Source organism: Myotis brandtii, unplaced genomic scaffold, assembly GCF_000412655.1.
Source record: "Myotis brandtii unplaced genomic scaffold, ASM41265v1 scaffold103, whole genome shotgun sequence".
NCBI classification, from domain to species: Eukaryota; Metazoa; Chordata; class Mammalia; order Chiroptera; family Vespertilionidae; genus Myotis; species Myotis brandtii.
In genome coordinates, this window is record NW_005353460.1 from 5,739,839 (window position 1) to 5,763,575 (window position 23,737).

Consider the following 23,737-nt stretch of genomic DNA (forward strand, 5'->3'; position numbering starts at 1 on the left):
TCACCTTTCTTGTAGATTCGCATGTATGTGGCCAAAGGAACAACTCCATGTTTTCTAAAAGGCCTAGAGAACATATAGCGGGTGCCTCTCCTCTTTCCCTTTGTGTTAGTCATTTTGGCGAATTACTGGAAGATGGCGGTTCCGGCCGAAAGGAAAGGGCAAAGTTGATAAACACTTTAAAATGAGCTAGAGGAAACAATTTCTGAGATAAAAACCCTCTTATTGATTTTAATATAGCTATGAAAAGGGCCTCATTTAGGAAATATTTCTAAAAATTTTTATGCAAAGTAACTGAATAATTTCTTAGCTATTTCATTCTTAAAGAGCCTCTAGAAACAAATGTTTGTTTGCTGTTTACTGATATATTTCTGGAAGATCAAAATAAAAACACTAGCTAACACTGGCTGAACAATTACAATGTGTAAGGCCCTTTTCTAAGCATTTCACATGAAGTCACACTTACTGTTTACAACCACCTGTGAGGGAAGTGTCACTATCTGAGTTTCTCCAACAAGCTTGCAGCAGAGAAATGAACTTGTCCCTGGTAGATGGCAAGTGCAGGGCTGCAGAGCCTGGGCAGACACAGGTGGGCAGGGCAGGCTGGGCCAGCCTGTGGCCGGGCGGGGAGGCGGCGCCTCCCTCCACCATTCCCTTTCCTGGGCAGTTTGGCAGACCCTCCACCCCCAACTCTACCCCTGCCCCCAACCCCATGGCTCCTTCAGCGGAAATTCACAAGTTCATTTTGGCATACAGGTTTTTGGTATTAAAATTCCCAGAACGAAAAAGTCTAGATGTGTTGATATGAATTTTTAACCACGGCCTAAATGTGGAAAATAAAATCTTGAGATCATGGAAGGAATAATGTATGTTTGTTTTTTCAGAGAGGAAGGGAGAGGGAGAGATAGTAACATCGATGAGAGAGAATCATTGGTCGGCCGCCTCCTGCACACCGCCCCCCCCACCCCCGCCTCGAATGGGGACAGAGCCTGCAATCCGGGCATGTGGCCTGACCATGAATCGAACTGTGAACTCCTGGTTCATAGGTTGGCACTCAACCACTGAGCCACTGTGGCTGGGCAAAGGAATAATGTTTTAAAGTAAAGCACACCACAATAAATTTCTAAAACCTCCAAATTTGGGATGATTTTTTAATTTACAAAACAGATTCTTTTGTTTTACAAAAATTACCAAAAAAAGTGACTTTTAAAAAATAGAAGTAGCTTCTCAGGCTTTCGGGAACTATTTTTAAGTAACCAAGGAGTTAGAACCTAGGTGGATTTCTTCGTTTTAAGAGGTGTAAAGCGACATTTATCAAGGCTTCACGTCTCCCCCAAATTTTTGTATCGTCTCTGGCGGAAAGGGCTCCCGTCAGGTCAGAGTCTGCAGAAGCAAGATCTTCTCGTTGATGCAGAACCTGTGCAGCACCACCATCAAGTTCTCTCCACAGCGGGACACCTGGCGCTCCATGGCCAGGCGGAAGTCCTCCTTCACGCCCTTGGTGATGCCCCGAGTGATTGTGTGGTGCCTGAGGGCAGCAACAGGGAAACAGAGGGACACCGTGGTTAGCGCTGGTTCTACAGGGCGGGTCCTCTGGGGTAGGAGTAAAGCCTACCTCAAATCTAAGTATAAGTAAGACATTTTAAAAAGAAAGAAAAGCCCTAACCAAACCGCCCCCTTTGCCCATTCCTTCTCAAAGACTTAAAACTAGAGAGACACCTTTCCCACTCAAGAAAAGAAGATTTTAAAGATCTAAATGTTCGGTAAAATGCCACCTGCTTCGCTTTTGAACTCCTGTAGCTTGGACATTATGCATCCCTACGCTGACTTGTGCACAATTCAGTTACTGTGGGCTGCAGAGGCAGCAGCAGGGAGGAGGGAAACCAAAATGAGTGCCACCAAACAGCTTAGGCACCTGGCCCCGTGGGCTGGGGCTCCGTGAAGGGCTCAGGGACTGTGCTCAGCCACCGGTCACAAGCACATCTCTGTCCCCTGCTGCCAGAACAGGACGGCTCTGCTAAGTGCTGAGCCCAGCAGGTCAGGTCTGCTGGCTCCCAAGACAAGAGAGAGTCTGGCACCTGCGGGGAGGGAGCAGCACAGTCACTGAGCAATAGTCAAAGGCCAGCAAAAGCCACCTGAAGACCGGATCCAGTCCATGTGCACAGACCTGCATGCTGGTGGGAGGGCCCGTGGGAGCACAAGCAAAGATCTCCAGCTACATTCTCCAGGGTGTGCTTCAGAGCAGCGGTCGCCAACCGGTGGTCCGCGACCACTCGTGGTCCGTGAGGTCCGAAAGGTTGGCGACCGTTGGTTTAAGGAAACCTTTGGAGCAGCAGTCACCAAGCGGTGGTCCGTGAGGTCCGAAAGGTTGGCGACCGCTGCTTTAGAGAGGGAAACCACACAGGAAATCCCAGAAAAGACACCAACGTGAAGAAGGAAAAGAAAAATCTAGCAAAACTCAATGGATTCAATGAAAAGGAAAGGAGTTTTGACACCAGTTCAGTAATTTGGTGGGTTAGACAAACAGAAACCACCTCCATTCCCCACCCCTACTGCCTCACTTCCCTCAGATAGAGTAACAGGGATTAAAATTAGATTTTTATGTGCTCGCTTCAGTAGCATATATACTAAAATTAGATATTTATGTGTTGGTCAAAACAACACCATTGAAACCACTCTAAAATGTTTGTTTTTTTAAAACTTGTACTAGCATATAAAACAAGTACAACAAAGTCATAAAGTTGCAAAGAAAGACACCCAGCCTTGTCAGGCTCGTAGTGACATTACTGGGCACGCTGCAATGCTGGGAACTACGCAGCAAAACAGCGGTGCCGCGGGGAACACACGCAGTTCTTGCGGACTTTTCTAGTGACGTCTGGCTGGTTCACTTGGCAATTAGGACACAGTGTCAGGCCGAGGCCACGAGTCCCACTGGGAACAGACACAGACCTTAGGCTGTCCTGAGACACTGCATTTCTGGGAGCCAGCCTGCAACCCCAAATTGGAGCCGACTCTCTGACCAACCAAAAGTTACTGGTATTTGCAGACAGTCAAGGGCATTGATGGTGCAAAGCAAACTCTCCACTAGTAAATTAATACTAGTACAAATATAATAAACTGTATCCTGCTGATCGTGGTTCAAAGGTACTGTTTCACATATATACAGAGCAGCACAACTCAGTCATGTGTCTGTCAGAGCCTCTATCCCTCTGGTAAATTTAGATGAAGGAGAGAATTAGCTTTTGTGGTTTAAGAACAGGATAAATCAGCTAATAACCGTGACATTCTAGCTACCCAATATTTTTAATTCAGAAAGACAAGGTCTGAAAAACCAGTGTCGGCGACAGGCAAGTATACTGTGCTAATGCCTGTTGAGACCGAAATCTTAACACTGGTCACTCGTATAAAAACTTAGGAGTAAACATTTACTTAAAATAAGCTTTAGCATCCTCCAATGTTTATAACGGAATGCCTTACACTTTCTCAAAAGAAGAGTTCAGTGCCTAATGTGCACTCAATCTGACACAGTTTTATATAACTTTCATGTTTTTCCAGTTCCATAATGATTTTTAAACCGAACATAAAAACACTGGCAACTTATGGCAAAAAATAAGAAATGTTACAATATTACAACCAGATGGTTTGCCAAGGAATGCAGAACAAATTAAAAAATAAAGAAAGCATGGAAAAGAGCACTGAGGAACAAAGAGCTGAAGACCATGGGCAGTAAAACATGTTGACAAAACAGCACACTATATGAGCAGGTGTTTTTCCACTTGGTACCTGTCAGCAGTCTGTATGCTGGGCTGAAGCACAGGTAAGAATTCCTGCTGCAGTAACCCCATGGGAGGGCTAGTAGGCCTTTAAAAAACAGCAAACGGCAGCATTCAAACACCCACACCGACTCACCCTGCACTGCAAAAACAACACTCCAGAGAAAAGGCACAGGACGGGAAGCAGACTATACAGAAACCCTTTAACCGCAGGCCCCTGGCCGCAGCTCTCACTGCACCCGCTGCTGGGGCACGGCCAGAGGCATCTTGGTTCCTGGTCCCCGCGCTCAGCCCACTTGAGATTTGGCATAAAAAGCAACCACTGAGGAAGAGGACGATGAAATGCAATTGAATGGCAGTGGGGAGAGGGGTGAACATTTGAGAAGTCGTGTTTTCAAATCCAGCCTCCTTCACTCTCCACTCTTCTCATGCTCACGCCAGTCCTAGAAATAAACCTGGTGACTTTTTGTAACCATCCTTGATGGGATTGAAGCCCCAAATTGAAGAGGCCCTTCCAAGAGGACTAGAGGGGCTGGCAATGTTTTCGATAAAGGAAGGTTAGTTTGAATTTCAAAAAAGTACCGAGAAAAGGAAAAATGGGGGATGGGAGGGGAAGAGCCTGGGACCCATGGCTTTGCAGAATTCTGTAACAACAAAGATTTAGTACATTAGCTGGTGTTCACCTCACAGATTATTATCCATCCTATTCAAAGCATACATAAGACACCGTTTCCTACTTCATCCAGTCTAATGCAACTAAGATACTGCAAATATCAGCACAGAAATTTTTCTCTGCTTTAAAATACAGAAGAGCAAAATGTCTATGTAACAAATAAAGAGCGTATCCCTCCTGTGGGGCAGGCCCCCGGTGCCCAGTGTTCGTACTGTACCTGCTCGCATCCGAGATGCCACAACTAGGACGGACTCACAACCTTACCCAAGGGGAGGGGCTGTACACTGCGCACAACATCTCTGCCACTCAGCTACAGGGGCCACCCACAAGTCTGCAGAGAATTTGTTTGCAACCCAAAGGGAAAAGGAATATAGTTTTACTCAAGATTTCACTGTACCTCAATTGGCAAGAATGCTCTGGCTTATGCCGCTTGCTTCTCCCGCTGTAGGTTAGGCATAAGTAATTGGAAATGCAGGCTTCAAATGGACTTTGAGACTCACTTAGTGACGACTGGGCAAATTCCTACAAGGGCAGCTCACTAAGTAGCAATCTTACTCCTGCTTTCAAACAGGTTTCCTGCGAAGTTTAGTGGTCTAGAAATTAAGGGTTATGTTGACCACAGCAGGAGCATGGAGTTACCTCCCAAAAGCCTAGAAATGCATGCTGTGTATCCTAAACAACGCTTTGCCTTATTATGTGGGTGTCCAAGCCCCCTATCTCAGGGGTTGTCTGCATGTACCCGTCACTGTTTAGCTCAGTAAAAATTGGCTAAAAAAGAAAGATTCAGTGTAAATAAACTTTGAGATTCAACTGGTGATTTTTTGGCAATCTATTCTTTCCCACTTCCACAAACAGTTAAGCAGTATCTAAACCAGGGGTGGGGAATGTCCAGCCCATATAAGGCCTGCGAAATAATTTGGTCTGGCCCTGTCAAGACATTAGGGGTGAGTTAATTGAGTGACCAAATACAGCAGGCTAATTTTTAAGTTGATAATTTTGTATGGCCTGCGAATGATGTTATAAATATCCAAATGGTCCTGGGCAGAAAAAAGGTTCCCCACCCCTGAAGCAAAGTGAGAATCTTCTGTAAGTTTACTCCTAAGTAAATGGAGTTGGTTCTACTAAGGCTGTCTATATATTATAATTTGTACGATGAGTGTTAGTGGGAATTAACGAAAAAGCTATGTTTGTATACCCAGCCTCAAACCTAGAAAAGAAATCACAAAATCACAACATAAAGGGGTTATGTAGGCTCCCACGTCAAAAGGAATCTTCATTCTCAAACACTGTTAAGAATATTTGACCCATGCAATTACTTCCCCAGTTCGTGTTCAGTCTTTGGAAAGTGAATGGAGATGGGAAGATGAGCATGCCCAGTCCATCTTGCTGAAGCAACCGAATTTATAAAGGTCTCATTTTCTTTTAAAAGAGCATTTGTTCTTTTATTTTAAATGTTTAGAATATTAATAACATTTTTAAGATGAAGGACAAGAACCCCACTGAGTCTTCCCTTTCTTTAGACTGGATTCCATAAGACCCTACTATTGACAGCATGTGTCTGCTTTGCACAAATTACTGCGGTCACAGAAATCCAGAATGAACTGCTCTTACCTCCTTCTCCTAACATTTCTAAGACCTGAGAGACAGAACAAGCTGTGGCTATTTCTCCGTCAACAACTGAATACTCGCTCAGGTCACAAGTGAGGGAGAAAGGAAGACGTTTTCAGCCTCAGGAGCACTGCCTTCTCCCTCTGGGTCAGTCTCCTGCAGTGACTCTAACGCTGACGTAAGACATGCTCACTATGCAGGACGCAAAGGAGGAAGTATGAAAATCACACTAAGCGAGGCATTTACAGCACAGAGGATCTATCATCCAAACTATGATGAGGACTGAAGGAGAGAAGCAAGATTTATGAGCTATTTAAAAATCATAAATGGTCACTAACTTCCTCTAGGTGTGGGAGGGCATGCCTGAGACCAAGCACCACCATCATTTCTTGGGCCAGGTGTGAACTTGGAGGCCCTAGCCTGGGCTATTTTCCTTTGTGCTATATAAGCAGTGAGGATTGCTGAGGTGGGTCTCAATTCAACAGTGAAATTCAAGTACAGTTTATAACCAAAGTCTATAGTTTCCCTGATGACTTATCCTAATCTGGTATTTCAATTAAGCGTGGCTTTTTTTTCATTAAAAGTACTCTATGTTTAATCAGACATTTATTGACTTAGTCTGTAAATTTTAGAAAGGAAAAGATACCACGAATGAGACTTTTGTTTAGTGAAATAGTTTCAGAAGTGACAAAAACATCCTCGTTTAAATAATGTTTGGTCAAAAATGTCGTTAAGGAAACGCCAAGCCTTTCAAAAGGCACCAGAATCAAATCTGTTCTCAAAAACAGAGACTAGGTTTGGATTCCTTTCTATTAAATTTGTAAAAGGTATAGAAATTTACAAACATTTCCTATAAGCACACAAAAGGTGAGCACTTAGCAGGGGAGAGCAAAAGACAGTCTGCTTACTTGATCAGCATTCCTTGATTGGGCAGTAATTCCAGATGGATTTTCCCACCTTCCTGAGTTCTTAGGTAGGCAAATTCCTCCAGCATGTCAATATCTGCAGGTCAGATTCAGGTTAACCACGTGTGAGAACAAGGTGCCCTGGACTCTTGGATGAGGAAACCGCCTTGTAGCAATTGAGGAACTAACACCCCATGAGAGCTGGAGAGTCAGTATTGGAACCCAGGTCCCCCTGATTCCAAAGCTAATGATTCTTACACCAACCAAACTACCTCACAAAGGTAAACCTGTTTTTCACAGAGATGGCAATATAAAATTCCCTATGATCATAAGAGCAAAATCTTTTGTTTTCTTAATAAGAAATGAGAGGCATTGTATCCCAAAAAACGGTAAGAACTATTGCTCTAGGCACTTGGACAAGGATATTAGATTTCTCGCAACTCAAAAATCACGTGTTGAGATAAGCGATAAAGTAGAAACACCAAACTGATGCATAACCTTCCATTCAAATGTGGTCTTTCCCTAACAGAGAGCATGAACACAACACTTATCACTGAAAGCGACTGCTGGGCTGCACAGGTGGTGAGCACTCAGCAGCGGTGAGTAGAACTCCAGCTGATCCCAGGGGACGGCTGATGCCCAGGAGGCTCTCTTGTGAAAGATGGAGGCCAGTGAGCTGTTATATACCCTATGGCCACACCAGAAACTCTGGGCCTATTAGGAACCTGTAGGCTACTACTTTAGGCATCTGGGCACCTCCCCGAAATAGAAATAGAAATAGAAAATGAACAGAGCTGTTGATGTTCCTGATTCCTTACATGACCTCCTTGAAACCTTTTATTTTTTATGACTTTCACAAGACCAATGGCAAATGTCCCACTTTGGATCCCCATTCCTTCTCTTTTTCCCCCAAATAGTGAAAACCATTATTTCTACCCAGAATGGGCCATTTGTTTTTGGAACACGCATTCATAAAAAAAAAATCAGAATTTCTTATGCTTAAGCAAGAAAAAGGATACTTGTAACATAATTGAAAAAATTCTCATATTGGAAATTTCCTTGTTGGCAAATCTTATTGACAGCTTTCAAGAAAAGATTCTCTCCCCGAGGCCACTCCTGCTGAAGCAATACGATCACATGCCCCAGAGCCATGTCATCCCTGCTGTCCGTGAAAGCTCTAAGCTGCAAGACAAGGGTTGATGCAAACACACAAGGAAAAGGAAATCATGGGGCAATCCAAAATACACCAGATATCACTTCCTTAAAAAAATGCTATTGTTTGAAAATGCATTATCAAGGTCATTAGAGTAAGAAGGGAACACAGTAGAAAACAAACCTGCCTTGCAAGCAGCACACAACTGCCTACGGAGGAGGGAATCCTGACAGAGAAGCCTCAGCCCCCCACCCCCGCACTGTGCGCATGGGGCTGGCAGGGTTTACATGGTATCTGATGGAACCTGGGCACGCACAGTGGGCCTGAAGCTTTGAATTTGGGAGTAAGGGCTAGAGAAAGCAGAGTGGTCTATATAACAGAGAGAAGAATTGGGGGATTTCTTTTAAGGAGACAGTTGGGAGAGGAGGGTGGGCAAGAAACCCTCTAGGAGAGAAGGGATTGAAAACATGGACTCGGGGAGAGAGAAAGGTAGTGAGCAAAAAGGAAGTAAACAGCGGTGTGAACTGGAGAAACTGGCAGAGGACTTTCTGATCTAAGTGAGCAGCGAGGCCTAGAATCACACTTCCAAGTGATTCTGATGAGGAGTTAAGTTTGGAATAACTACTCTAAAGTGAGACCCAGCATTATCGCCCTCTTGCTCATAAAACCTGTCTACGCTAAGGCTCCACAGCGCCTGCAGCCGAGCGCCTGGCATTCTGTCAAGTCCTTAACCTTCCCAACTCTGCGGGGCCTTTGCTGGTGTTCATCCTTATGCCTGAAATGCTTCCACCCACTGTATCTTTATGATATTACACTCACTATCCCTCTATGAACCCAACATTTACAATCCCTTCTTCTGTAACTAATATATTCTGAATTGTATAGTGATTCATAAATATATAATGATCCCTGCTATAAGCAAGGTTATTTGCATATTTGTCCCACTATTATTTGTAAACTTCTCAAGGATGGGGATCATTTCCTACTCATCTTCGCCCAGTGCAGTGAGTATTTAATAAATGTCTGTTCACTCTTAGCCCACACACTTTCCTCACTACACCACCTGGATTTGCAAAGGACTAAACTAACGTTTGTTCTCAAAGTTCTGAAGTCAAGTCATTCTGAATCATCCAAACAATATTCCAAATTAAATTTCTTTCACACAAAATGAACTTTCCCACAACTTTAAGCTTACCTTAAAACAAGCTAGCATTAAATGCAGGCAGTACGGCATGATAGCCTTGCTGGTACAAGGCAGAAGCTTCAGGTCTGAACCTAATAAAAGTCCACAATATGCTTGTTATTATATAAAAAGAACAACAACAAAAAACAGCTTTGAAAAGCATATGTTTAAGATGCTTTCCTAAAAAAAAGGATGAACAACAGTCACATGATTTCATAAATAGTTAAACCACAATTATGTGTAGTGGAGGTGAAATTGGTTTTTGAATGGTCTCTGGATTTCATTTATCAATCTTCTTTCCTAAACTTGCTAAATCTATAGATACATTGGGGATGACTGATACCTTAACCATACTGAGTCTTCTATCTACAAACATGATTTTTTTAAAAATGGATCTTGGAGAGGGGAAAGAAGGGAGGAAGAGAGAGGGAGAGGAAGAGGGAGAGAGAGAGACAGACAAACACAGAAACACCAACTGGTTGCCTCTTGCATGCACCCCGAAAGGGGAACTGAACCTGCAACCTGGGTAGGTGCCCTGACTGAAACCAAACCCATCACCTTTCAGTGTACAGGATGACACTCCAATGAACTGATCCATTATCAGCCAGGGCTACGAACAAGATTTTGACATATCTTTCATTAAATTTATCCCTATGTATTCTATTTGGAGATTTCTTAGGCTTTTCTATGTAGCCAAATATGTAGCTGTATATAAAGGCAGTGTTTTTCAACCTTTATGCCTTTATCTCTTCTTCTTGCCTATTATATTGGCTAGACTATTTTGAATGAAGTGGTGGGAGCAGACATCCTTCTATTGCTGCTGATCCTGGGGAGCATTCAATATTTCATAGTTAAGTATGATGTCACGGAAGTTTCCTTCTATTTTCAGTTTGCTAAGATTTTTAAAAATCAGGAATAATAAATGTAAACATAATTGAATTCTACCTATTAAGACAATCATGATCTTCTTTGTTTCATCTGCTAATGTGGTGGATTAGTTATTGATTTTTTACTGTTAACGACTTTTGCATTCCCTGTATACTCGGTCATTTGTATTACCTTTCTTATATATTTGCTATATTTGTCTTGCTACTATTTAGTTAAGGATTCTGGCATTTAGGTTCAGGATGAGCACTGGCCTTTAATGTTTCTTGTGATGCTCGTTTGGTTTTGCTATCAGAGTTATGTTGGTCTTAAAAACTGAACTGAAAAGTATGCCCTCTTCCTCTATTCCTCAAAGAGTGCAGGTTAGGATTGTTATTATTTCTTCCTAAATGCTTAGTAGAATTCACCAGTGAAGCCATCTGGAACTGGAGTTTTCTCTGTGGGAGATTTTTGATAACAAACTTAATTTCTTTGATAGATATAGGAACATCCAGATTTTCTAATTCGTTTTGTGTCCATTTGGATAAGTTGTGTTTTTCAAGGAATTTTTCCATTTCATCTAAATCAGTGATTCCCAAAGTGGGCGCTACCGCCCCCCGGTGGGCGCTGCAGCGATCCAGGGGGGCGGTGATGGCCACAGGTGCATTTGGGGGCGATGAGTAACTGCTATTAAAATTTATAAAAATTAATTTCCAGGGGCTGAGTAATATTTTTTCTGGAAAGGGGGCGGTAGGCCAAATAAGTTTGGGAACCACTGATCTAAATTGTTGAATTTATTGGCATAATGTTGTTCATAACTTACTTAATATCCTTGATTTAGGAGGCTCTGTAGTGACATTCCCCATTTCATTCCTGATACTGGTAGTCAGTGTTCACTTTTTTCTGGATCAGCCTTGTTAGGGTTTATCAATTTTATTAGTTCTTTGCAGAAAACCAACTGTTAGCTTTATTAATTTTCTCTATTTCATTGATTTCTGCTCATATTGTTATTATTTCCTATCTTCAACTTTCTTTGGGTTTAATGTGTTCAACTTTTTCTGACTTTTAAGGTAGAAATTCAGATCAGTGATAGTGAATCTTTCTTATATAATAAGCATGACAGCTAAATTTATGTAGTTTTTAAGCAACATGCAACTTGAAGTGCAGCGCAAAAGAGCTCAAGAGGAATATGTACTATCTACACGTTTCCCTAGAATTGGTAAAGGAAGGAAAAGGAGTTCAGAATTGAAGAGATGACAACCTTAAGAAATGAAGAGAACTCTGGAAGAAAGGCAGACTTCCAGCTACTTAGGAAATCAGAGCCAAGAAAAAGCTTGGTAAGGGATTAACTTTTTATACATTTTGTCAAGCCCTGCAGATCACACAGTACTATCTTATCAGGAATTATAAAAAAATTTCCCAGCCTTGGGTCCTAAAGCTATTTTTACAAAATAAAAACAAAACTTGTCCTGTACCTTTTCTAAATTTGGGCTTTACTTTTGAAGGTTCTTCCTGTGATTTGCCTCCATCTTGAATGGGGAGCACCATGTAGCACATCAAATCCAGGACTTTTTCACATGTCATCTGAGGAGACAAGGAGGAGGAGCTCATGTGAAGTTTCTGAAACTGAAAGCAACCCGACACCACACTGACTATCTGCGTACAACTGGGCAACACGTGCACACACAGTCTGTGGCAATGTCTCCAGACCCTTTAAGTGGCCATCGCTGTTTGTCCAACATACAGGGAAAGTAACAGTAAGGTGAAATCCTGTACTGGACCTTTGAGGGAACAATAACTCGTTCTCTGTTGTTTTAAAAACCCAACAAAACAAAACTTACTTCTTAATCAAACTACCAATGTATTAAATAGCATAGTGGCACCCAAAAGAAGTATGTCTCTGTCTTTACAACATTTACTAACTCACCAGAGAGAAAAATTAACAAAACAGAACATATAGTATGAACTGAATTAAAACATTTATTGAGTATGGAAGCTGTGCAAACTACTGCGATAGGTAGTGAGAGATCCAAGATAAAGAACACTGTCCCCACCCTGTGAAGGCAGGGCTCACAACCAAAGAGATACCCTGAGGTTCAGATAAGCTAATATAAGTCCTCATTCCCCACTTAGTAAAGGCCCCTTCTGTTCAGTACATCAGGACTGATTCCACTGTGAAGGGATTTCGGGCAAGAAAAGGAAAGGAAGGAAGGAAGGAAGGAAGGAAGGGAGGGAGGGAGGGAGGGAGGGAGGAAGGAAATCTTCCAACAAAATGGAACAATAATAAAGCACCGAGGCCCAATTTCAGGGAAACTATAGTAGAGGGAAAATTAAGTACAAAAAATCGCCATGATTTCCCAGCAGACTGGGTAATAAATCTAGACAGAAAGACCAAATTTCAAAGTAAACATGCACAGAATTAAAAAGCCACTCCAGGAGGAGGAGGAAACCAGGGTAGCTGAGTGCCCCCGAGGGCCTGAGCAAGGTGTCAGTACTCACTCTGTACTCCCCTAGAGCAAAGTGGCAAGTGGCCAGCTGGATGAGCGCCCTCTGATGCTCCAAGGTTCCCTGTCCCGTGAGCTGTGGCTGAGGAAGTGATCCCTGGAGAGCTGCTAAGTGATGCAGGCTGGCTATTGCCTTTTTATATTGACCCTTAGAAAGATAAACAGCAAGAAGGGGAAAAATACTGCCATTAAAAACAAATAAACCAACCTCCTGAGTTAACTAAGCAACTAGCAAGTAACTACAAATAAGGTACCTCTGCTTGATTACCCAAGGAGGAATAAGGAGGCTTAGCAACGGCCTTTCTGGTCTTTAAGACTAAATAAAATGACGCAAGCCCTTTGATAAAGTACATTTTGAATATACCATTCCTCCATCAACATTTTACTACTAAGACCACTTCTCTTTTATGAGGGGTGAAAGCAGCAACCTGTCCATTTCAACCAAAGAGGCTGAAAGCTCTCCATCCCATTAGTGAATGGTCTGCTCTCTCCATTCCAGGCATAAGGAGCTCAGCAACAGCAGAGCAAGGCAGAAACTCTTCACCAGAGTAGAGAGGGGGAGGAGTGAGAAGTACCCATCTTTTAGTGAAAAGTAAAAATCTCATTTTTACAAAGGACTGGACTGGACATACCAAAAGTAATACAGAAGATGCAGCCATGCTGTTTTGGAGTTACTGTGAGATGAAAGTGAACCACAATTCCTCCGTCACTGAGACAGAACACCTGTCTTCAGAGCAGGGACTAATAGTCCACAGAGGGACGTACACATCTTGCATGCTGATGGTTAGCAACAGTCATCCTGTACAGACACAGGTGCTTAAAACAGACATGACTCTACCTGATAGATGATCATATCAGTGAGGAAGATTCTTAACCAAAGCCAAGTATCCGTCTTCCATGCCAAACAAATTCGTGTAAATTCTGAGCGAGAATTCAAAGGAAATTTACCAAAAATATGTAACACTGAACACAACTAAATAACCCAGTAAGAGAGAACAACAGCCAGAGAAACACATTACCAAAAAATAGACAGTAATTGTAGTTTGATTTCTGATTTCTAAAACAATGGTCTAGAACTTCAATTAGACAGTAAAGTTAGAACAGAATACTTAGTAATACACAAGCACATTCTTATTAGGCACCAACATTTACTGCGCACATGCAATGTGCCAAGAACTGTTCCAAATGTTTTTCACATATTACCTCATTTATCTTTTCAATTACTTTGCCCCCCCCCCCCAAAAGATCTTGTTTTATTTTTACCCCGTTAAAATACTGTGCAACACTAAGAGTTTTATTCCTTTTTAAGACAATTTGTAGCTAAAGGAAAAGTCACATACATGCTCACAAGTCTAGATGCAACAGGAGAAACAGAATGCTGCTGTATTTGCTCAGAAACATGCCCAAGGGCTCTGTACAGGCACGTGACAGAGCAGGACAGGCATGAATGTCCACTGGCTAAAAGGAAGTAATGAGCCTTGACTCCAAAGGATGGCAAAAATATGTTGGTTAGCAAAGCGCTGGTCATTTGTAAGAAATGCTGATATACTTAATAGTTTAATACTATTCAGATGAAACACCCTATTTTTATGTCTATACTTCAAAGAAAACAGGCTTTCTTTCTATAGCATTTGGATTTTGAGGTTTTGTAACAGTGGAGTTAATGCAGATGGAAAACAGCATTACTTTTTGTATTCTTAGTTACATGTGGTTAAGGAAGATACAGAGCAACAGGACAGGATAATTAAAAGCACAAAACAAACAAACCCAGAAAAAAAAGGCCAGCAATAGAAATTTTAAAAGATCCAGAACTCTCCCTCTACTTTACCCCAACCCTGATTATAATATACACTCAGAGCAGAAGCTAAGAGGTGAATGGTTATTTGAACATTAATAACTGATTAGATCTTACTTAATTTAGTCATAAGTGACTTGACATATCAAGTAATTTTTTTAGCACGATTTTATATAAAAAAATTAAACAGCACTAATAGGACAAGCATATTCTTACCCTTGTCAAGGAATTCTAGGGAATAGAGCAACTCCCAGCTCTCCCTGGCCAACTTAAAGCTTTCTAACACCTCAATTGAGTTCGCAAGTTCTGCTTTATTGATGACAATGTGACGATTCCTTCCTTTTGCTGAACAGTCCTCGTCGTCGGAACTCTGCTTGGAGAATGTGAAGAACACGGATCACTCTTTGTTGTGGGGTTTCCTGTGTGTTGTAGCCTTTCTGGCCGTTATCCCTGCCTCTACTCACCACATACTAACAGCAACCCTTCCCCACCCAGCTATGATATGACCATCAAAAATGTCCTCTGACCCGGCCAGTTTTGCTCAGTGGATAGTGAGTCAGCCCGCAGACTGAAGGGTCCCGGATTCGATTCTGGTCAAGGGTACACGCCTTGGTTGCAGGCTTGATCCCTGGCCTTGGTTGGGGCGTATGCAGGAGGCAACCAATTGATGTGTCAGACACAACGATGTTTCTGTCTCTCTCCCTCCTTTCCACTCCCTCTAAAAAGCAATGGGAAAATACCCTTGAGTGAGGATTAACAACAACAACAAAGTCCTCAGATATTGTCAAGTGTCCCTAGGGGTCAAAATTACTTCTAGCTGAGAACCACTGAGTTATACAGTAATTACATGTTATAACTAAAACCTAAGCTTTATCAATTTAGTTCCAAAGCCATATTTTACAAAGACTCATTTCTAAAAAAATCATAAACATATAATCTATTAATAATCACTGAAAAGGATTACCATGGGCTTTTCTCTTCCTTCTGCCAGTTTCCTCTTTTTATGTATGTGTTTATTACGGTCAATTTCTATATCACCATACACATTTGATACATCCTCCAGGAGAACCAGTGGAACTTGGCTTGGGGCATTAGGACCTATGGGTGGGGTAAAACACCAACAATTAAAAATGTAGCAAGGAAAAGAACACTTAATATCAGGTGGAAGTTTACTCAACTTTCATGTAAAAATATAGGTCATTAAAAATTTGTACAGTGTGGCCCCAATTAGGAAAACAAACAAGTGTATACGTATAGAAAAAGACTGTACAGGTATACACCAATTGTTAACAGAGGTTCTCCCATCAGTAGCAGATTACAAAAAAAAGTTCCTTTTTTGTATTTGTTCTTACGTTTTTACAAATTTTTTTACCATAATCATGAATCATAAAATTACCAAAAAAAGTAAGACTACAAAATGACATGTACATGATGGTTACAAATTCCAAACAAATCTAATATATGAAGACTATAAGGCAATAACAAAAATGGGAGCTGTGTTATACTGGAAGGATTATGGGAGATTTCACACTCGTATTTTTCTTATTTTCCAAGATTTTATTTTTTTAATATATATTTTATTGATTTTTTACAGAGAGGAAGGAAGAGGGATAGAGAGTCAGAAACATCAATGAGAGAGAAACATCGATGAGCTGCCTCCTGCACACTCCCCACCGGGGACGTGCCCACAACCAAGGTACATGCCCTTGACCGGAATCGAACCCGGGACCCTTCAGTCCACAGGCCGACGCTCTATCCACTGAGCCAAACCGGTTAGGCAAGATTTATATGAATATATGTATTTTTTTCTCTGTACCATTCCAATTTTAGTCTATGTGCTGCCGAAGTGAGATACACACACACACACACACACACACACACATATATAAAATTTAAAAAGTCTTTGCCTATTGCAAAGTCTTTGTGTAATCTACTTCAATACTTTGCTACATCTGCTGCTTTTTCAAAATACAGGCATTCAATGTCTGCATTTAGTTTCATATTGCCACTACATTTTTTGGTACAGAAACTTTTAATGAAGATGTACTTAAATAAACCAACAATAACTAAATAAAGCGCTGGTATCACCCCACAATTATCTGGATCCAAGAACAATGTTAAGGTAAGCATTTTTATCTTCACCATCCCCGCTGAGGCCAGTATTTTGGGACACTCTAAAATTCTTAAACCAACCTTGGAAGAGAGATGGCTGTATGCTATTGACATACTGGAATGCATTCTTAAAGAAGACCAACATAGTGGAATAAACCACTTGGTTTTTATATTTTGCATGAGCTTCATTATCAAAGTTGTTCATGTATCTGCAGAGATCCTTCATTCTATGCAAAGTATCACCATAGCTTCTGAAAGATGAAGAATGATAAAATTTGCTTAATTACTCTGGGCTTGTCAGCAAAAGGTCGAGAGAAATGTCCCAGGAGAGCCATTACATTTACCAAATGTAACTATAGGCATGTAAAACTAGTCTTTATTGTCCACATATGGCTGCAAATTCTCCTGAATTAGAGCAGTGATTAGACCAATATTTTACGAAACAAAAATGCCAAGTAGCTTCTCTTTCCTCTGAACATCAAGGAGTACTTCAAACTCAACATCATCTTAAGAGTTCCTATTTCTGTTGGGAATCTTTTAATAAAATGAAAAACTACCCCTCTTTTGCATAAATACTGTGTGTTACAGAATTTACCCAAAGAGAGATGTACCAATATCCTATTTAATAATATGCTAATTAGACCAAACAGCCAAACGACCTTCCGGACTAAGATGGGGCTGAGGGCTGGCCGAGGCAGCCGGGGCTGAGAGGGCCGAGCCCTTGCACAAATTTCGTGAATCAGGAGTCTAATATTAATATATTAGTTGCTTTAAAAAGTGTTTTTGTTTCTTAGGATCCTGAGATTATGCTATCAAAGATTTGTTAGGTAATTCTAGAAACGAACAATTTTTTACCGTCTTCCTTTATCCATCTGCCATTCACATCTCATTCCAACAACATTCAAAATCTTAAACAACCTCTCCCAAGGGTCCACAATCTGGGATGATTTTTCAGTCAATCCTTCTATTATGTACTTCTGAGAGCTACGTTTGCTAGGTGACATTAAATCAGATGTTTCTTGCACACCTGAGATGTAAGAAAAAAATAGCCTGCAATTAACATTACTACTTAACTGTTTATATCAGTGGTTCTCAACCTTCTGGCCCTTAAATACAGTTCCTCATGTTGTGACCCAACCATAAAATTATTTTCGTTGCTACTTCATAACTGTAATGTTGCTACTGTTATGAATCATAATGTAAATATCTGATATGCAGGATGGTCTTAGGCGACCCCTGTGAAAGGGTCGTTCGATCGCCAAAGGGGTCTCGACCCACAGGTTGAGAATCACTGGTTTATGTTACTTGATAGAGGAAAAAAAATCTCACTCCCCATTCAAAAAGCTAGAGCACAGAATCTCAACATGTTGTGTCTTGTTCAAGGACCTACACTGGCCATTGGTAATGTAGGAAGTGACTTTGAGCTGTGGTACATGTATAAAGCTCAGTGTATAAATAGAGTTCAACAAGTTAACTGTTGCAATTTAGGGGTAAAATTGGGTCCAGAAAAGTCTCATCTCTTAACTGCAGTATTTCTTTTCTAGAAACCTTCTTTTAGAAACATTATCAAACTGGTATGTATCCAGAGGGAATAATCAGAATGCTGAGGGATTTCTGACTTTGCAATTTTATTAAAGTCTGTCTAAACAAGATTGTAGAACATTCCTACTTACCTTGATGCTGATTCTCTACCTGAGTAGACCTGGTGACATAATTGATATAAAATTCAGCTGCTTTGTTCAAGTACTTGTATAATAAATTGGCAGGCAACCGAACATCATGGTTGTTAATAATTAGAGGAAGGACATCACAAACTGTTGAGGAGGAAAAATAAGAAAAAAATGGTTCAATTGTCTATCGTAGGGTTCTGACAAAAACAAAATTTATTTTCGAGTTCACTTAATGTAGTACCTAAAATGTACAGGGGGACAAACCCTTATGGCACATTTATTTGAAAACTGCAGTGCAGAGGCACACCAGTGGGTGAAGTCAGCGAGAAAACACAGGCAGATTCTATATTGTGGGTAAGATGTTTGTTTATTATTACACTGCATACTTAAATATACAGTCACACATATTCTTTGGGAGATATCAAATATGACATCACAAAAACTTAGAAATTGTTTAAAATGCTTTCTGGACTGAAAAAATAAACAATGATTTAAGTGCCGAAATATGAAAAGGTCCTTTGCTTTCTACCAATGGCCTGATCCCTGAAATGATACTTACCCCTGCATATTCTACATAGCATAAGGACTTAATATAAAATACAATTTTTCTTACCAAATAATTTTCTAAAGCAGTTAACAGGAGATTCTTGTTCTTCAATGGTTTCAGCCTCTAGCAGTGCCTCCCCAAGACCAACCTGTTTCAAAATACATTTAATCATTTAAATGTGTTACAGTTTAACATGTCAGAATTACACGAAGAAACATGTAATTTTTTGTTTTTAATCCTCATTCGAGGATATTCTTCCCCCCAATGATTTTTAGAGAGTGGAGGGGAAGGGGAGAACCAGAGAGAGAAACATCAATGTGAGACACATCAGTTGGTTGCCTCCTGCATGTGCCCCGACCGTGGCCAGGGGCCGAGCCTGCAACTGAGGTATGCACCCTTGACAGGAATCGAACCCGAGACCCTTCAGTCCAAGACCCAACACTCTAACCACTAAGCCAAATAGGTTAGGGCAATAAGGTATTTTTTTTAATTTACCACATAGTTTGTATATTCAAGCTTCCCGAGAAACAAATATTTTCATATTAAAGACTAGAAAACAAAAAAACATCAGCAACACAGCTCAGAAGGAAATCCCTAATTCACCTGACCACAGATCACTTTGTCTTGGTTATTTTCCTCTGAAATGGTAATATTAAAACCCTAACAAAATGTGTAAGAAACTTAAAGATGCCCTGGAACTAGAGTTAGAATGATAATAGAGATGTAGAGATTTTCTAAGAAATGTGGAAAAAACTTTACTATCTACCTTAAGATGTGTCATGTAGATGAAACATCACTTTCAAGAGTTGTCTGGATTAGCCAGTCGTACAGCCTGCACTCGGCTGGACAGACTAGGAGTTTTAAGCCACCTTTCCATTACTGATGCCCTAGTATAGCAGAAAGTTGGCTTATCAAATCCACCAAGATGTCAGCATTATCTTCCTTGCAACTATTTGGCATGCACAAGGTTGGGGTGGGACAATGTGAACGATTACACAGCACAGAAAGTTTAAAGTCAGAGTAATGATCAGGGACTATACTGGGTTGAATAGTGTCCCCTCCAAAATTCATGTCCACCCAGGACCTCAGAATGTGACCTTACACAGATTTTACCTTACAAAATGTGAGCTCTTTGTAGACACAATTAGGTAAGATGAGGTCATACTGGATTAGGGTGGGACCTAACTCAATGACCTTATATAAGAAGGTCATGTAAAGACACAGACACACAAGGAAGCAGGCCATGTGACAATGGAGGCAGAAACTGGAATGATGTCGCTGCAAACCGAGGAATGACAGACTGCTGGTGACCACCAAAAGCTAGGAAACGGTAAGAAGATTAAGGATTTGAATCCTGACTCTCCCACTTACGGGAAGTTACTAACATTTAAGATTCAGTCCCCTCATCTGTAAAGTGGATATTATGTACACCTCAAGGGGTCTGTGGAGAATAGAAGGAAATTCCTAACATTTCCCAAAGCCTGCCAATAGCATTCAATTATTACGGATATAAGAAAAGGGCATGAGTAGAGAGAAAACAATGTTCATAGGGCAAAAGCATGTGAAAAACATGTCTATTAAAAATATAAACTACAGCTCTCATTAAAATTCAAACACATTTTTGAAAACACTGGAATAAGATTATTTTAAAAAACTTTACTCAAAGCTCAGTGACTGTTTCCTTACACTGATAAAACAACTTCTACTGGAAATTAATGGTTTGGTAATAGTGACATCCTTCTAGCTTTACTGACAAAGATTTAAGTTCAACCTTATCTAATGTTCCTCAGAATGTCTGCTTTACAATATCCACTATAGCTCCTAAGCATACTGATGAATTTGTCGATGACTTTTATTTTCTCTTAAGGAAAAGGAAAGGACCAAATCTTACCCCATGCTGCACCACTGTTTCAGGGAAGCGTCTCAGAAGGAGCAGCAGCATTTCTGATCGTTCCAAGGTGTTGAAGCATTGTTCCGTGACCTTGAGTAACATTTCACACTGGACCCGACCAGGAAGAGTTTCAAATAAACCTGTACACAGCACATCAAGTTTTTAGAAGTTCCTTTCAGAAAGAACACTCAAGCAAAAGTGGAAGTAAGGCATTTTTATATACAGAAGAGTAAATACTATGTGAAGAATCATTGTTCTCGGGTTTCACCTACAACCTAGAAGGCTTCTGGGTCAGACAGTATTGGGCACAAGATGTTTGTTGAATGACCATAAAAACCTTTTTGGGATCCAGAAGGCAAGAATGATATATGTGAAGGGTCACAACAGTGCTTTTTGCTGGCTGAGACAGAGAATACGCACTTGTTTAAGGTGAAAGGACCTACACTGTCTACTTTTTTATCCAGAATTTGAAATATTTGATTGGCTATAGCAACCAACACAGAGTAAAGGTTTAAAGAAAGGTCATAAATCATTAAAGTTTCTCTCCTGTTTTGTGAAGATCTGCCTAATATACAGATGCTTTCCGACTGCTGTAAAACCTGTTAAAAATATATTCAGTTCCCTGGAATGGTAATATTAAATATTAACTGATAAGTCCACATCCCTTAAGGAAGCTTACAGGAGTCTAAGCAAATGCTTCAGGGACCAAGTGACACCATTTGTACAGACTTCCTCTGCCAAGAATAAAACATACATATGGCTACCAATATTACAGATGTCATTTTTTGGCGAAATTACTACATTTAACTTGGTATTCCAGAAACAGTAACTTATACACTGTTAAGTAATTACTCCATTCTTACTTCTTAAAAATTGGGTTTGTTTATCCTGTGAATCGTTCCTTAATGCTGATGTGATAATGCTGATTTCTCTCCATACCACCGGCTGATCTGGGAAATTCACAAACCTAGTTTTAAAATGAATGCATTAAATTAAAATGTCAGATTCTATATAATATCCAACAAAGAACACTAACATTTGAATAAAAACACATTTTTCATTATTCCAAGTGAATACGTAGATGTACTAAAACAAACCAAAATAAAGATACAAAAATTTAAAAAAAAGATATAAAAATAAAAACTAATTTTAAAAAAATGAGGGTATCAGCCCTGGCCAGTGTGGCTCAGATGGTTGAACTTCCCATACCAAAAAGGTTGTGGGTTCAGTACCTGACTGGGGTGCATACTGGAGGCAACCAATAGATGTTTCTCTTTCATATTGATCTTTCTCTCTTTCTCTCCCTTCCACTCTAAAAAAAAAAAAAAAAAAAATCAATAAAAACGTATTTTAAAAAATGAGGGTACCCACAAGAGTTTTGAGATTTTTGCAAGAGAAAAGATAATATTTCATATGTGTAAAGTACTTCTAAATATCAACAAGAAAAAAAAAGGTACCCAAAGAAAAAGTGGGCAAAGGCAAATCACAGAAAAAACACAAATAGCCAAAGAGAACATTTGAAAAGATTAGGAATATAATGGAGACAACTATTTAAAAACAGCAAAATACCATTTTCTATCACATTGGCAAACATTTAAATCTGAAAGTCTGATAATATCCACTGTTGGCAAAGGTATGGAAAAATGCACACGCATACACCGTTAGTGAAAATGTAAACTGGAATGGTATTTTGGGGAGAGCACTTTGACAGTGTATCAACATTTAAAATGTGCAAACGTTCACTAGGGAAATCCATGTAGAATCTATTCTACAGAAAACATCAAAACATGGGTACAATATTGCCTATGGACACTGTAATTTCAAACTTGGAAACTACCAATAAGAGTGGTAATGAAATGCTATGCAGACATGAAGAAGAACGAAGTAGATCTCTACCTACGAACAGAAAAAGGGGTCCTTTACTTACAGGAAAAGGGGGCGAAGAAAGCCAGCTGCAGAATAATCAGTATGATCTCGCTTTTGTAATCCACCCCCCAAACGTGTTATATGCATCGTGTGTATGTGTATCTCTCTCACACACACACATACACACATACAACTTAACTCTGGTGGAATTTAGGAGGCGGGAGGGGGGGAGGCTTTCACTTTTTATTCTGCATGCTTCAATATTGTTTTAACTTTTATATAGAGCAGTGGTTCTCAACCTGTGGGTCGCGACCCCTTTGGGGGTCGAACAACCCTTTCGCAGGGGTCGCCTAAGACCATCGGAAAACACATATATAATTACATATTGTTTTTGTGATTAATCACTATGCTTTAATTATGTCCAATTTGTAACAATGAAAATACATCCTGCATATCAGATATTTCCATTACGATTCATAACAGTAGCAAAATGACAGTTATGACGTAGCAACGAAAATAATTTTATGGTTGGGGGTCACCACAACATGAGGAACTGTATTAAAGGGTCGCGGCATTAGGAAGGTTGAGAACCACTGATCTAGAGCATCATGTATTATTTCCAAAATAAAAGAAATTCTTGGACAGCAGAGTTTTAACAAGAAACATTAAGACTTCTCTGCAGAGGGCATGCCAGCAACGAACGTTAGGACTCCAGTCATAGCGAAGGTGGGATGTGGCTGAAGGGGAATCTTCCTGCCATGCCCCCTCCACGGAACAAACCGCAGGAGGCCCACGCCCGCTCACTCACATGTCGTACAGCAGCCTCCCCGCGGTGGCGGTGCGCTCCGCGTTCCGCTCGATGGTGTACATCTCGTACTGCAACACAGACCAGACCGTCAGGCCCCCGCCCCCGCCGGGCCGCAGGGCTGGGTTCCCGGGGTCAGTGCAATAATGTCTTAAAAGTAGAAGGCGCTGAACAGACGGCTGCCATCATGATACAGGAACGATCGGAGCCTTTCCTAGAGGCGTCGGTGTGCGGTCGGGGCCACACAGCATTCAACGCGCGCCACACCTCCCACCAGACCCGAGCTCCAGGGCGTTCGCGGGGTCTGCAGGCGCTGGCGTCGGGGAAGAAGGCTTGGGAAGGCGTGGGAGGACGGGGCGGGGAGGAGGTGGAGAGAAGGGGGAAAGGAGGG

The 23,737-nt window shown here is 40.9% G+C and overlaps 1 protein-coding gene across 9 annotated transcripts; it reads right to left on the bottom strand.

Annotated features, from left to right (window-relative positions):
- Nucleotides 1-1,131: 1,131 nt before the first annotated feature.
- INTS10 (integrator complex subunit 10) lies at nucleotides 1,132-23,711 on the bottom strand. Of its 9 annotated transcripts, none has more exons than XM_014536750.1 (17): nucleotides 23,350-23,711; nucleotides 21,539-21,642; nucleotides 20,676-20,815; nucleotides 18,851-18,932; nucleotides 18,241-18,381; nucleotides 17,423-17,594; nucleotides 16,649-16,818; nucleotides 15,420-15,553; nucleotides 14,672-14,828; nucleotides 13,499-13,581; nucleotides 12,656-12,808; nucleotides 11,632-11,740; nucleotides 9,305-9,384; nucleotides 7,976-8,138; nucleotides 6,960-7,053; nucleotides 3,781-3,858; nucleotides 1,276-1,525 (listed from the first exon to the last, which is right to left on the bottom strand). In XM_014536750.1, exons 1-17 carry the CDS (start codon nucleotides 23,409-23,411, stop codon nucleotides 1,369-1,371), a joined length of 2,079 nt encoding a protein of 692 aa, XP_014392236.1. In that variant the 5' UTR covers nucleotides 23,412-23,711; the 3' UTR covers nucleotides 1,276-1,368. The 9 variants fall into 9 exon arrangements, with proteins under 9 accessions (XP_014392246.1, XP_014392257.1, XP_014392265.1 ...); XM_014536754.1 differs by having other exon boundaries at nucleotides 14,672-14,825; nucleotides 23,350-23,710; XM_014536777.1 differs by having other exon boundaries at nucleotides 20,676-20,862; nucleotides 21,539-21,625; nucleotides 23,350-23,421.
- Nucleotides 23,712-23,737: the final 26 nt, after the last annotated feature.

Excerpts from the sequence above, each read along its gene's own strand:
- INTS10 (XM_014536750.1), bottom strand. The coding sequence starts at position 23,411 with ATGTACACCATCGAGCGGAACGCGGAGCGCACCGCCACCGCGGGGAGG. Across the intron at positions 11,741-12,655 it reads TTGCTCTAGGGGAGTACAGA|ATGACATGTGAAAAAGTCCT; the intron begins GTGAGTACTGAC and ends TTGTCTCCTCAG. Across the intron at positions 9,385-11,631 it reads AAAGCCCAAATTTAGAAAAG|GTTCAGACCTGAAGCTTCTG; the intron begins GTACAGGACAAG and ends GACTTTTATTAG.